Consider the following 15450-nt stretch of genomic DNA (forward strand, 5'->3'; position numbering starts at 1 on the left):
GTATTAAAATCAGAAAATAATTGAAATAAAATCAACCAGTTTAAATATAGTACATCATTTTAAACAAAAATCCTACCAAAAGGTTTTCTTATCTTTTTACTATGTAGACACATTCCTACAAACTTAAATCAGTCACAGTAAACATGGGTCAGCTGTTCCATATGTGAGTTTTGATGTCCAAGTTGTCCGAATCCTCAGAAAGCAGCCCAACATTGCAGCGAGTCATCAAACTCTGAAGGTTTGTCTCACTCTCAGAGGCGTTACTCATCCGTTTACATTTTGTAACACTCTGCTCAAAATAACTGCTGATGATTTCTGCAGTTCAGGTGCACAGTTCAAACTGTTTTGGCTCTGCTTTGTAGAAATCAGTTCGAGTTTTGTCCCACAATAAAATTCCTGAATTTGCTTTATTTTGGCTCTGTGTATAGATCTCATTACATAACACACAGGTGACCGTGGTAGAGGAGTTAAACATCAACTTTTCTCATGTTTTAATACATTTGCAGAGGTTTCTAGTAAAAATGAATGCCTTGTAAGTTGTTCATTGAGGAAAAAGCTCTAGTGAACCTGTTTGAAAACATAGAAGTCAGCTGGAGGAGAATGTGGCAGCAGACGGCAGGATTCGGAGTCTTATTACCTGATATCTGGACACCTCGCCTCTGATTGGCTAACAGCAACGTGACTCTACCACTAACGTGGGGCAGCGGTAGCTCAGGAGTTAGAGCAGGTTATCTAGTAATCAGAGAGTTGTGAGATTGATCTGGGCTCCCAGCAGAGAATGCTTCTGTTGTGTCCTTGGGCAAGACACTTAACCCATGTCGCCTGCTAATGGTGGCCGTGGGGATCGATGACGCCACTGCTCGGCAGCCTCACCTCTGTACATAAGCCACAGGGAAGCTGTGGCGACATTGTATCTCATCACCACTATGGTGTGAATGTGTGCGTGCATGAATGAATGACTGTGTTGTAAAGCACCTTGGGGAGTTCTATGACTTTAGAAGGCACTATACCATTAGAATTTCATTTATTTCATTAATTCAACTTAAAAGGTGAAACTAATATATGAAATAGACTTATTACATGCAGAGCCAAATATTTCCAACTTTTATTTGTCATAACTGTGATGATTATGGCTTGCAGCTTATGAAAACCCCAATTTTTAAATCACAGAAAACTGGAATATTGTGAAAAAGTTTAATATTCTAGACTAGGGATATTCAGTTCTGATGCTGGAGGGCTGGTATCCAGTTTGTTTTAGGGGTGTCTCTGCTCCAGCACACTTGATTCAGTGGTTGAATCAGTGAAAAAGAGCCACACAGCAGTCAGGCGCATTGCTAATGGCTAAAGTTTATGTAGCTGTAGCATCTTACCGCGGGTAAAAGGTAGGGCACGGCTGGTAAAAATGGAATAAAATAACCTCCCCAAAACGAACAGGAAGAGACGAAAGTCACAGCTATTGTTGACAATAAGAGACGGAATAGTTTAGTCATGTAGATGTATTTTAGCTAACATCGCTGTACCGCTAATGATGTTGAGGACAGGTTGTGACAAAGTCTGATCGATATAGTGTATGACTCATCTTTACTCATCATCTAGAATCTTCTGGCGCTGGTCCATAACTGGAAACAGCCATCAGACTCCCAGAATGGGAGTGAAAAACTAACTTCTTGTTTAGAAAAATGGACTGCAGTACCCAAATTTGACCACAGGATGTCATTCTTACTTAATTCTTGAATTTTGCACCTTTAAGAGTGAGTGATAGGGCTGCATATTGTGATAAATCTGAAAAGGTTTTCAGGGGTGTCAAACATGCGGCCCGCAAGCGGGTTAAATCCGGCCCGCGAGATGGTTGTGTAAATTTTATTTTCATACTTTACAATGTAGAGTGAAGATAAACGTATCTTTGTGAGCAAGTTTTCTCTGTAATGAGAATAAATAAAACAAAGCTGCGCCCAAGGCTCACACAAGAACTTGAATCACATCCTGAAGTTGGCCGCCACTCAGGATGTGACTTCTGATATTGATGTTCTGGTGAAAGCTAAAAGATGTAAAGTAAAATGAGTCAAATATACTTTAAGTGCTGCATAAAACTGATCTTGCCATGTGATCTGTAAGCTCTTTGAATCACTGAGGAATGTTTTTTTTAATTTATTGATTTTTTTTCCAAATTTTCAACTACACTTCAGGTGTTGTACTTGTACTATTTTGGATACACTGTCCTCAGGCTCCTGCCTTGTTTTATATATATTGTATTAAAACAAAGAAAACGATCTGAAGTTGTTTTTAATTTACCGGTCCGGCCCACTTGGGACTAGATTTCCCTCAATGTGGCCCCTGAGCTAAAATGAGTTTGACACCCCTGATCTAGAATCTTCTGGCGCTGGTCTGTAACTGGAAACAGCCATCAAACTCCCAGAATGGGAGTGAAAAAGTAACTTCTTGTTTAGAAAAATGGACTGCAGTACCCAAATTTGACCACAGGATGTCATTCTTACTTAATTCTTAAATGTTGCACCTTTAAGAGTGAGTGATAGGGCTGCATATAGTGATAAATCTGAAAAGGTTTAGATGATCCGGAACAACACAGCCTTTTATTTACTCAAAAATATGTTTTTTCCTAAATAACAGACTGATTCGAATTTGTTTCTTTGCCTACAAAAGCAGGGTTCGTTCAGATATGACTAGAAGGGAAATACCCTTAAATATAACATTTTGTATCTGCTGACTGAGTATTCTGCTACAACGTTCTGGCAGGACGTCAGATTTTTGCAGATTCAGACATTCATCTCATAGTCAGCTCTATGAATGCCTGAGATCAGGAGGAAGATAGGAAAGCAGGGAAACCGGATGAAACCTGCAGGGTTTTATGCCGCCAGACTCACTTACAGACACAAACGCACCACAAACAATTTAGGCAAATTTAGGACATGAAGACATGGTGGACAGACTGAGCGCCAGAGGAGCTGGAAGATATTCATGTGGATGTGCTTTATTATCTGCGGATTTGTTAATTCACGTTTTCTAAGATTCATTTTTATATTTCTGGTGTTTTCTGTTAAAATCAAGACCAAATCACTGTCTGCAAGTAAATATGACAAACATCTGCTGAATTTTTTTTATAGCTGCAGGAAATAAGAAAAAAAAATATAACCTCAATGTGTAGTTCTGTCACATCTGTGCATTCACGGCATTTATTGAATGAATGCACTTGCTGCCTAGAAAGCCAGTGGAAGTTCAGCTTTTTGTCAGCGTGGGCTTCTTAATTACGACATCTGAGGAAGCGGGTCGGAAAAGCCCCCGGAGGGTCGAGACACACTGATGTGAAGCCAAGCTGTCAGGGCAGCAGAGCGCCTAGAACTTCCCAGCAGAGGACCAGGCTATTTAGGTTACTGTGATTCAGGATATCGTTCCTGTCAGCTCTGACCCTAACCCAAGAACATCCTGTCCTCATATCATCCTCCTGAACCAACGTTCTACGTTTCATCTCCTGTTCTTGAAAGACATTCTTTATCTTCTACTGTCTTGTTGATGTTTGTCGATTAAACTTGCTTTCTGGCTTCTGTCCAGTGTTGGTATTGTTGCTCTAAGAGAGCAGTCCTTGTCCAGATCTGTGCTTTGAGGAAAAAGTCAGACCCAAGGACAAAAAGGAAATAAATACTGTAGGTCAGCGGTTCCCAAACTTATTTAGCCGCGCACCCCCTTCTATGTCCCGACCATGTCGACACCCCCCCCCAGCCCCACATCAGGGCATGGCTATATATATATATATATATATATATATATATATATATATATATATATATATATATAATCAGACGTCAAGCTAAACAGACAGGGTTAAAAAAATATGATCGACCTTTTTCCCCATCACTTTCATTTTTTAAATGGTAATTAATAAACATTCGTTACCATTACTATTTCCTTTGATTTAATTTTAAATAAATATTTAGAATGCCCAGGTAGCACATAAACAATGCAATTTAACGTTTTTCACATGGAACGTTTAACCTGTGCGGCCAGAGCGCTCTCCTTCCTTCTGTTCTGCGTAAACCTGAGCTGGTCACCTACTTGTGTGTAATCAAATGTCTATAGGGGAAAAGATGGAAAAGCTATAGCCATGAGGTTCACTTTTGCCTCAGACCGACTTATTGCTGTTTTATGGTGTGGCTGAATCTGCAATCCACTGCCACGCGGACAGGAATAACAAATGCTGCAGTAACATGAGTTGTGGTCAGGTTCGGAGTCACTGGCTGGAGCGGACCCGACTTTAATACGTCATCCCAAAATAGAAGCTAACATCTTAATTTGACCTTGAAAAATGTTATAAAACCTCTTAAAAGTTTTTATCACAGAGGAGGCAGCGCTCATTTCTGTCTTCAGTCTGACGGCGCGCCGGTGTTTGCGCAGCGTGCGCGCTTATTGAATCTGTGTGTGTGTGTGTGTGTGTGTGTGTGTGTGTGTGTGTGTGTGTGTGTGTGTGTGTGTGTGTGTGTGTGTGTGTGTGAGTGTGTGTGTGTGTGTGTGTGTGTGTGTGTGTGTGAGTGTGTGTGTGTGTGTGAGTGTGTGTGTGTGTGTGTGTGTGTGTGTGTGTGTGTGTGAGTGTGTGTGTGTGTGTGTGTGTGTGTGTGTGTGTGTGTGTGTGTGTGAGTGTGTGTGTGTGTGTGAGTGTGTGTGTGTGTGTGTGTGTGAGTGTGTGTGTGTGTGTGTGTGTGTGTGTGTGTGTGTGTGTGTGTGTGTGTGTGAGTGTGTGTGTGTGTGTGTGAGTGTGTGTGTGCGTGCACGCGGCACAGCTCCATGAGCCGCTCCAGTCACCGTGTCTCGTTCTTGGCGCTATTTAAACCAATGTTGTAAAATTTCTTCTGCCCAGCCCAGATGTGCTCACTTGTGCACCCGTGAGCCGTGGTTCTGCTGGAACGCGTCTGACCTCTGACAGACGCACTCTGAACTTCAGATGTTCAGCGCGCTGTCAATAGCCTGAATGGGAATCATTTCTTGATTCATTTAGTTACATCCACAATGTTCTGTGTGTGAGGTTTACGATGTCAGAACACCTGCATGAGACAGGTGTTAATTACAATCTGCCAGAATGACTCACCACCTTCAGATTTCTCCAACACCGTTAAAAATGATCAAATACGGAACATATCGGCGTGCGCAGGCCAGAGTGCTGAAGCTCGGCGCATTGTTATTATGAAGCTAGGGCACATGTGGAGGACACACGCGCGAAAATATACATGTTTTCAATTAAAGTTATTGGGCCCGCTTGCTTTTTCTTGGGCCCACCCACAAATGAGTTTCTACGCTAATGGTGACACATGACAGACTTCTCTGAACTCCGCAGCCATTACACTTTTCACCTTGCGCACCCCCTAGCGGCAGCTCGCGCCACACTTTGGGAACCCCTGCGTAGGTTGTATAATCTACAAATGCATAAATAATAGTTGTAACAAAGACATTTCAAGTTGTAGTATATCCTAAGACAGTGGCATCAATAGTGATGCATAGGTAATGCAAATTGAATCATAAGGTGTAACAATTACTACTATTATGTTTTATGAACCCTTCTTTGTCTTTATTTTACAAAAAAACATGGTCAGTGGTCTTGTGGTGGAGTGTCTGCCCTGGGATTGGAAGATCACGGTTTGAATCCTGGTCGGGTCTTACCAAAGACTTTAAAAACAGACTCAATGTAGATAATCTGAAATGTTTTGCTTCATAAAACTCAAAACAAATCATGCTTATTTTTCAGAAGGAATTTGCCAAAAATAATCCACATCTATGGATAAATCACTGATTAAGTGACCAAAGATTAACAATTCAGTGTTGTTGAGAACACTGTTATGCTGAATCCCTCCCTCTCCCAGGGCTAGAGGCCTCATTCTGTAAACAGAACACACACACACACACACACACATCTGTGATCCATTTCTTCTTCTGTCCTTGGGTCACATGAGTCCGTATGACATCTGTCACATCCCTCTGCTCTCACTTTATCACGGTCAGATGGCGACTTCTCCCACCTCTGCTGTCAGCTCCTGTTTTATGTACACATCTGTGTTGCAGCAGATATTTTAAGAAGATGCCTGAAATTGCTCCAAACCCCTCGGCCTGTACCTTCACGAAATCAGACTTTCCACAGTACTTTAATTCCATCTAAAATATTTTTTTGAGAATTTTCTGGTGTATTGTTGAAGCCAAATTTGTATTCCGAGTGCTGCTGTCTGCTAAAACATCTGACTCAGCAAAGTGAAGCTAACAATCCCTTGAATGCAAAACAATACAGATTGCACTGCAGTGATAACCATGGATTAACTGTGCACAGTGTATTAAAGTAAAGGTTTTCTGTTATCTATATTGAAGCCACATTTTTCTTAATGTCTGTTCATCCAATCTCTATACTGGCTTGTTCCTGAACAGGGTGATGGGGGAACTGGTGCCTGTCTAATGGGAGAGAAGTGGGGTTACAATGGACAAGCTTCAAGTATATCACAGTCCTGGATCATTTATAAGGTGTACTCTAGGGGTGTGTGTTCATCCATCCATCAATCCATTCATTTTCATCCGCTTATCCGGAGTCGGGTCGCTGGGAAAGTAGCCCAAGGCGAGAGGCCCAGACTTCCCTCTCACCAGCCACTTGGGCCAGCTCCTCCGGGGGAATCCCAGGGCGTTCCCTGGCCAGGTGAGAGACATAGTCCCTCCACCGTGTCCTGGGTCTACCTTTAGGCCTCCAACCGGTTGGACTTGCCTGGAAAACCTCACCAGGGAGGCATCCGGGCAACATCCTGACCAGATGCCTGAGCCACCTCAACTGGCTCCTCTCGATGTGGAGGAGCAGCAGGTCTACTCTGAGCCCCTCCCGGATGACAGAGCTTCTCACCCTATCTCTAAGGGAGAGCCCAGCCACTCTTCGGAGAAAACTCATTTCGGCCGCTTGTATCAGCGATCTCGTTCTTTCGGTCATTACCCAAAGCTCATGACCATAGGTGAGGGTAGGAATGTAGATCGACCGGTAAATCGAGAGCTTCGCCTTCTGACTCAGCTCTCTCTTCACCATGGCAGACCGGTACAACGCCCGCATCACTGCAGATGCAGCACCAATCCGTCTATCCATCTCACGCTCCAGTTTTCCCTCACTCGTGAACAAGACCCCGAGATACTTAAACTCCTCCACTTGGGGCAGGACCTCATCCCTGACCCGGAGAAGGCATTCTACCTTTTTCCGAATCAAGACCATGGTCTCAGATTTAGAGGAGCTGATTCTCATCCCAGCTGCTTCACACTCGGCTGCGAACTGCTCCAGCGAAAGCTGAAGATCATCTTCTGATGAAGCCAACAGGACCACATCATCTGCAAAAAGCAGAGACCTGATCCTCAGGCCACCAAAACGGATGCCCTCCACACCTTGGCTGTGTCTAGAAATCCTGTCCATAAAGGTTATGAACAGAATCGGTGACAAAGGGCAGCCTTGGAAGAGTCCAACTCTCACTGGGAATGAGCCCGACTTACTGCCGGCAATGCGGACCAAGCTCTGACACAATCATACAGGAACCTAACAGCCCGTATCAAAGGGCCTGGTACACCATACTCCCGGAGTACCCCCCACAGGGCCCCCCGGAGGACGCGGTCAAATGCCTTCTCCAAATCCACGAAACACATGTAGATTGGTTGGGCAAATTCCCACGCACCCTCCAGGAACCCCCTAAGAGTATAGTGCTGATCCAGTGGTCCACGGCCAGGACGAAAACCACTTTGCTCCTCCTGAATCTGAGTTTCAACAATCTGACGGACCCTCCTCTCCAGAACCCCTGAATAGACCTTACCAGGAAGGCTTAGGAGTTTGATCCCCACATCCAGCGGTATCCCTTTTTAAATAAGGGAACCACCACCCTGGTCTGCCAGCCCAGTGGGACTGCCCCCGATGTCCATGCAATATTATATATATATATATACATATATAATAGGGATGAGCCGGAAACTCGTTTCAGACGAGTATCCGGTACGGATAAAGCATTTTTGCCGAATACGAGCATGAAACGAGTAAACCTAGTAAATATCTGTAATCGTGCAGAAGGAAAATCCTCATTGGGTAACTGACTGTCTTCACGCTCTGTGATTGGCCAGTCACATAGAGCGCCCGCCCCTCCCTACACACAAAACTCTCTAGCCGGTCGGGAGCGCAGTCCATCCGGCTCATCCACGCACACACAGACAGTAACGGATCTCGCTGTGATTGCTTCACTGTTCACGTTTCTTCAGTTTTCCCTAGGTTTTCTTTAGCTCGCCTCTTTTTCGGTTGAATATTTAAAGTTACTTTTTTCGTAACTTACGTGGTGCATTTAACAAGACAGAGCTGACGTGCTGCATTAACTCACTACCTCCGCTCCGGTCGGGTTTTTAATTTTTTTAACTCCATCTCTCTCCCTCTCACCCTCTTTATCTCTCTCACACACACACACACACCTTAATCAACATTGTTTTGTTTAACTTTGTGTGGGAAAATGCCAAGAACGTTAAGAAAAAAATCAGTTTAATCAAATAAAAAAAAACATATATAAAGTTGTGTCTGGTTCTAGCATTTCATATTTCCTAGTTCCTACTGCATGAGTTCAGATGTATTAATCCATGCACTTAAATATTAATGTTCTGGTTTTATTGAAACACTTGTTCTGAAATAGTTCCTTTACTATTCTGAGGCTGCTCTGTAAATAGTTTTCAAATAAACAATACACATAGCAACTTCTGATCATTCCATATCAATTTCAGACTTAAAATAATATATTGATGTAAACCACACCCACTTCCGGTTAAACCACACCCATTCCGAGTACAGATACAGATACAGATAGTGGTGTACTCGCTCATCCCTAATATATATGTACTGACGTGGACAAAATTGTTGGTATTCTTCGGTCTGTGAAAAACCCACAATGATCACAGAAATAACTGCACAACTGAGCCAATCACTGCAATAAAATGATTCCTGTAACTGTCAATTAGATTTCTGCACCTCCCAGCAGGTGTTTTGGCCCACTCCTCATGAGCAAACTGCTCCAGTTATTTCTGTGACCATTTTGGGATTTTATTTCATTGGCCATATATATGTATATATTTCTGTGTTAGTGGTGGTCAGAGGGGCCGACGGCGCCAAATGGCAGCCTCGCCTCTGTCAGACGGCTGTGGCTACAAGTAGCTTATCATCACTAGCAGTGTGTGAATGTGAGAGTGTGTGAAAGCGTCTTTGGGTGTCAAGAAAAGCGCTATATAAGTTCTAGGGATGTAAGAAAATATCGATATGGCAATATATCGTGATATTTTTCCCAGCAATATTATATCGATATTCAAAAGCCGTGTATCGTAAATATCAATATGGCAATATATCGTGCTATTTTTTCCTGCGATTATTACATCGATATTCAAAAGCCACGTATCTAATTCTTGAAAGAATTTACATGCAAACATTTGTGTATTTTCTTTTCGTTTTGCGCAATTCAATCGCCACCCGCTAGTTGGCAGCAGTGTGCAGCGGGTTTTGTTTCCACCACTGAAATGTAAATCCCTCTATCATGGTTCAGATACCTCACGTTAAACATGTTACGTATCAGTTTGGACTGTTTATTGAACATTCTTACAATAAATTCAGTAAAAAAATTGCTTGTAACGTCTGACTGAATGTATCGCAATATATCGTGATATATCGTATCGTCTCCCCTGTATCGTGATATGTATCGTATCGCCAGAATTTCAAAAATACACATCCCTAATAAGTTCAATGCATTATTATTATTATTATTATTATTATATGTAAGGAAAACTCAGGTCAGACACCTCTGTTACATTTTTATCTTCCCATGCTGGAAAACCAAACCTAGAACTATGGACTATTTTGCACAAACTGCATCAGCATTAGCAATCAGCTTAAACGTCTCTTTCTTTTGCAGAGTGAAAACTGGTGTGCAGAAGAAGAAGATTGGCCAGGCTGATCCGGTCCACACCAACTGGAAGATTAAGGGAAATCTTTTACAAGCTTTCCTGCGAGCAAAGCCAAGACTCCAGCAAGCTGATTCCAATTTCTTTTCCCACTGTTGTTTCATGCAAGACCAAAACCAGAGATACCATACTGACTGAGTCAAAACATAAAGAAAGAAATTCTTCAATGGAACTACTGATCTTCAGATAATCCCACCGTTTTTAATATTAAGATATTCCTTTAATTCTTCCCCATTTAACCCACATTTACATTAAACATCACTTATCAAATTTAAGCCCTAATTAATTTCATCCACCCTGAATAAGTTATCTCCATTCAGTGTTTGCTGCTCTTTATGCGGGGACCGCGTGCATTATTGGTTCAAAGTGCTTTATACACAGATGCTTTTTCTTGTAGTTCTGAGTGACGGAGGAAGCACGCGGTAAGCAGTGATAGCTCTCTGACGTCGTCTGAAGATTAGAACGCATCATCAGGACTTGGTTTGACTGACGGGTAACACAAGCCACGTCTAAACCGATAAATCCCCGCTCGACTGCCTCCACCGCTGCTTCTGCTGCTATCTGAAAGGCCTAAAAACACACCCGTCCTCTCAATCTGCGCTGTGAAACACTGCTGACACTTTGCCTATCTCCTTCTTCCAGTTGCTTATTTTAACGAAGCTCGTTGTTGTCTCGTTTCTTCCATACGCGGCTCTTGACTCTACCCAACAACGTGAACGGTCCCTTTACCTATTCCCAGTGACCTCTCTGATTTCTTTAGCATTCTTCCTTTGACTCTACTAACAACATGCAATCAAAAACCTTTCACTGTTGTCGAGTTTTGCTTTTCTTTGAACGGAGGAGGATTTTGTAAAAAGAGAACGTAACCTGAAGCCATACCAAACACCAGCCATACAGAAACCCTTTTACATCAACGAAGCTTCTCACGCCGTTTTAGATCTTTCTCCAACGGTGACTTTTTCTATCGCATCGGTGCACGAACACATTCAGGGAATCAACGAGAGAACCGCTAGTGAAACGTTTTAAAAAATATAAAAGATTTCTTACATTTGGATGAAAGAACAGCTTTGTAAGTTCAGAATTTTTCTACGTGCGTTTTTCTAGATCACTTCCCGCTGCGGATCTGCGATCAGACCAACATTGTTATCGAGGCGTGACGGCGACTGTGTCCAGTTCCCCGTTTTCATCCCGAGTTCCTCTGCGTTGACGGATGAATCCAGGCATTTCCATGTCTTTTCTGTGGGCAGAACCTCGCTGCCCTGCTAGAACCGGGCCCAAGCCCTCTTTCGTTCTCTTCTGTTGGGCCAAGCTAAACTCAGAACAAAGACATTCACACAAGAGTCCTGAACGCACATAGATCCACGTATTATAAAAATCTTATTTTTTTCACCACATCGCCACCAGCTCCTCGCTGTCGTTCACGCTCTTGTGAATGCCTTCACACAAACCGATCTTTGTTCACTAGTAGCTGCTGGAAGAAAAATTCATGCCATTCATTAGCAGTACGTTTATTCTCTTTTATTATTTAGACCAAATTTAAAAACATTTCTACCTTTACTGATTCTCGTCCCGAAAGTTCCTTGGGAGTTATTAAATTGTTAAAAGGATAAAAAAAGGAGGGGAAATACAAATTGAAGAGAAAGCTCGAGCGATGCGGAACAGGTTTCCTTTTATCTTGTCCTCTAAACAAAGCTGAGATTGTCAGAGACTCTCAGCACTGTTGGTCACAGACACAAGAAAAAATACCTTGGTTTGCATGTATGATTTTACTCATTCACACAGGAAGTGCCAAACTCAGAGAAGAATAGGTTTAGCTAAAGAAAGTTTACATGAAACACTAAATGTTTACAGACCACAATTTCCATCGCATTTTTTGCATTGAATCACGACTTTTGTGCCAAACGCTGCTCCCAGAACAGCAGAGGAATACGTCTTTTTCCAGTGGGACATTCTGTTAACAGTTTACAGTTTTCTCAAACATCTTTGGTTTGCAGAAAGTATATAAATACTGCCATTTTGTCCAGAGGGGAAATATGCCCTTTTGTCAGCCAGTAGACCAAAATTATTTAATCATCCAAAACCTGGTGCCATACAGCTAATTCATATGGATCTGTGCTCATAATTGGTTTGGAGATTCGTTTAAACTGCCCTACGGGCAGATCCTCTAGGGCCTGGAATTTCTGAAAGACCTCAATGTTTACACAAGCTGCTTTCAGGAGGGATTTGTAAGCAAAGACATGTTTACAGTCAGATGGAATGAAATGCCAAACTCATTCATGATACAGCTGCTCAACTCCTACCCTTGTACCTGAACAAAACGTCAAGGGACTAGTTCATCGGACTGAGGTGGAAACTTTTCATAGAGACAATTTTTATAATTCAAACATTTTTCATCTAAAGGACACTGATAATTGATTTTTTTATTAATGGCGAATCAAAAACTTTGTCTAAGACCAATGGAAACTACAGTTTCAAAAAGGATCTTTTCCTTTTCCATCATCCTCCTGTTGTTCTACTGCCTCCCTGTTTCCACTGTAACCCTCGTTACAGAGCGGCGAGCTGCGGACAATGACGTCAGGACGCTTGGCAGCAGCAGGAACTCTGTGGCGGTTGGAAAAATAAGCTCCACTTTGTTTCTCCTGACTGGCTACAAGCCGCCAGTTGGATCCATAGTGGCACCAAAAACAGCTGAGATGGAGGATGGAGATGATCCGCCGGCGATGGCTGAACTCCCTCAAAAGCCCCTCCCACAGACCATGTTGCGAAAGAACCATTCGAAAGCTATGCTGGATCCTCCATTCAGTGGCGCCCAGGTGGCTCCTGCCCCCAAACAACTGGTGAACGTGGATACTTGCAAGTAAGTTATTGTTATCTGTTGTATTTAATATCAAATTAATTAAGAAAAGGTTTATTGTATTTTCTGTTTTTTTTCTTCTAAAATCTGATATTTTATTTATGTCCTATTTGTCTTGCTGATGATGATATTCAGGACACTGACGTTTCTTCAATTTTTACTTGTTGGACAACATCTATGCTTCAGTGGGAAGTTTACTAGCCCAAACTTGACAGAGCCTATTTAATTAACCAGTTAGCTGATAGGGGGGCTAATGCTAACTTAAGTTTTCTTTGTCGCGACAAGGCATATTGATTATCCTGGTCACTAGTTATGGGACTTATGAGTCTTTGAAGAAAGCCTTTCATTTGAGAGCCGTTTACCTCAAAGAGCCGTTCAAAAGACTTTGGTCAGTTGTATAATGTTCTACCAAATCAATTACTGTGTAGACATGGCTCTACAATGAATTTTGTTTAATAGGAACGTCTGAAAGCCTACAGCAGACCTCTTTTCTTCAGCTTGCCATAACTTTCAAAGAACCCTTAGACGTTTTTCAAAGGGGTAGGCAGAAGAGGGTTACTGATTGGTTAACTCAATTCTATTCAGTTCAGTTCAGTTCAATTCAATTCAATTCAAGTTTATTTATATAGCGCCAAATCACGACAAGAGTCGTCTCAAGGCACTTCACATAATAAACATTCCAATTCAGGTCAGTTCATTAAGCCAATCAGAAAAAAGTTTCCTATATAAGGAACCCAGCAAATTACATCAAGTCACTGACTAGTGTCAGTGACTATACAGCAATCCTCATACTAAGCAAGCATTTAGCGACAGTGGAGAGGAAAACTCCCTTTTAACAGGAAGAAACCTCCAGAGAATCCTGGCTCAGTATAAGCAGCCATCCTCCACGACTCACTGGGGATCGAGAAGACAGAGCAGACACACACACACACACACACGCACACACACACACACACACACACACACACACACACACACACACACACACACACACACACACACACACACACACACACACACACACCAAGTAGTGTGTCTATAGTTATATTGTGATGTCTTAGTAAATATTCTATTAGGTGAGAGATAAACTTTATTGTATTTATCCTAGTGGATCTATAATTAAACGGATAAACTAGTAGTAGCACATTCAATGTCAAAGAATGTAAAGAGTTATTATCAGGAGAGGGAGAATGTTTTAGTGGTTAGCAGCAGTGTGCTAGACGATGGCCCCCTCCATCAGGCCACCACAGCTCAGCAGAACATCATTGTAGCTTCTTCTGGGGAGAAAAACAGAGAAAAAATAAAATTAACAGCTGAAATCGCAGGAATTAATACAGTTAAACAGCAGATTGTAGAAGAAAGTAGTAGAGTGTGGAAAGTGGTCAGTGTGTCCTCCAGCAGTCTAAGCCTATAGCAGCATTCTCCAATTTCAAGGATAGCATTGTTGTAAGGACCCAACCTACCCAGTCCACGTAGGTCTCGTCCTTCCTCAACTGCTAAGATCAGAAGTGATGCTGTGAATTTTGATGGTCTATCTTTCATATTTATCATCATCATCATTGGTTCTTTTTGTGTAGCACCTTCAGTGACCAAAATAAACCCAAAGCACTGAACATGGCAGAAGAGTTAAGTGACCGACTCATAACTGGAAGGTTGTGGGATTGAGTACTGCTCAGTCTGTTGCAGTCGTAACTTGCTGGTGGTGATTGGAGGGACAGTTTTTGGCATCCTCATGTCTGTCAGTGCACCCTAGGACAGCTGTAGCTACAATGAGACTCATCGCCAGTGTGTGAATGTGTGTGTGTGAGTTGATGAATGACGCCTTTAGGGGTTGTAGAACCCTAAAGGTTCTATACACATACAATTCATAAAATAAAAAGCACAGCAGATAACCAACAAAAACATTCTTGAGAAATGTACTTGAGTTACTAAAAGAACAGATAACAAGAGAAGATGCAACAGGTGCCTGCAAAGGCAATGGTACAATATTGAGTCTTCAGATGGTTTTTAAGAACTGATGGCAGTGCATGCCTGACAGGGAGTTGAAATTCATTCTTTGGGGGCCAGGTATGAAAACGCACAACCCCTCCCTCCTAAGAGCCACACCAAATCCACAGGATCATCCGTATTTCAAGATGTTGTGAGCATAGTTCATGGGAGGGAGTATAGGGAGATCCAGAAGGTCTGTCAAGTATGATGGACCTGTAGACAATTAAAGACCGAGTTGATGAGCTTAAACCGAATTCTGTAGGGGATAGGGAGCCACTTAAGGGAGGTTTGAACAGGTGTAATATGGTCACGGTGTTTAGTGCCCGTCAAAAATCTGCCTGACAAGTTCTGCGCCACTCGTAGTCTAGAAAGTCATAACTGGTTAACACCGCTGCGCATGGAGTTACAGTAGTCCAAACGCAAAGTGTTAAAAGCACGTTTCAAGGCAGGCACTCGATAGCAAGGACTAAATTTAGTTAATGGAGATTCGTTTATATGGTCCTTTAGGTTAAGTCTCGAGTCAAGTTTAACCCCTAAGTCGAAGATTCCACTAAAACAAACAATCACAGATGAACAAGAGTCTGCTTCTAGACCCGCAGAAGAAGAGAGAAAAAAAAAAG

The 15450-nt window shown here is 42.3% G+C and overlaps 1 protein-coding gene across 2 annotated transcripts in view; it reads left to right on the forward strand.

Moving 5' to 3' along the window:
* The window catches only part of shisa7b (shisa family member 7), a 72025-nt gene that overhangs the window by 20446 nt on the left and 36129 nt on the right, over window positions 1–15450 (forward strand). For both annotated transcript variants that reach the window (XM_054744983.2, XM_054744984.2), the window contains exon 2: window positions 9939–12844. In XM_054744983.2, the coding sequence (XP_054600958.2) occupies window positions 12414–12844 (431 nt within the window). In that variant the 5' untranslated portion in view covers window positions 9939–12413. The remainder of the gene's footprint in view (window positions 1–9938; window positions 12845–15450) is intronic.

The sequence above is a fragment of the Nothobranchius furzeri genome, chromosome 19, assembly GCF_043380555.1.
Source record: "Nothobranchius furzeri strain GRZ-AD chromosome 19, NfurGRZ-RIMD1, whole genome shotgun sequence".
NCBI lineage: Eukaryota > Metazoa > Chordata > Actinopteri > Cyprinodontiformes > Nothobranchiidae > Nothobranchius > Nothobranchius furzeri.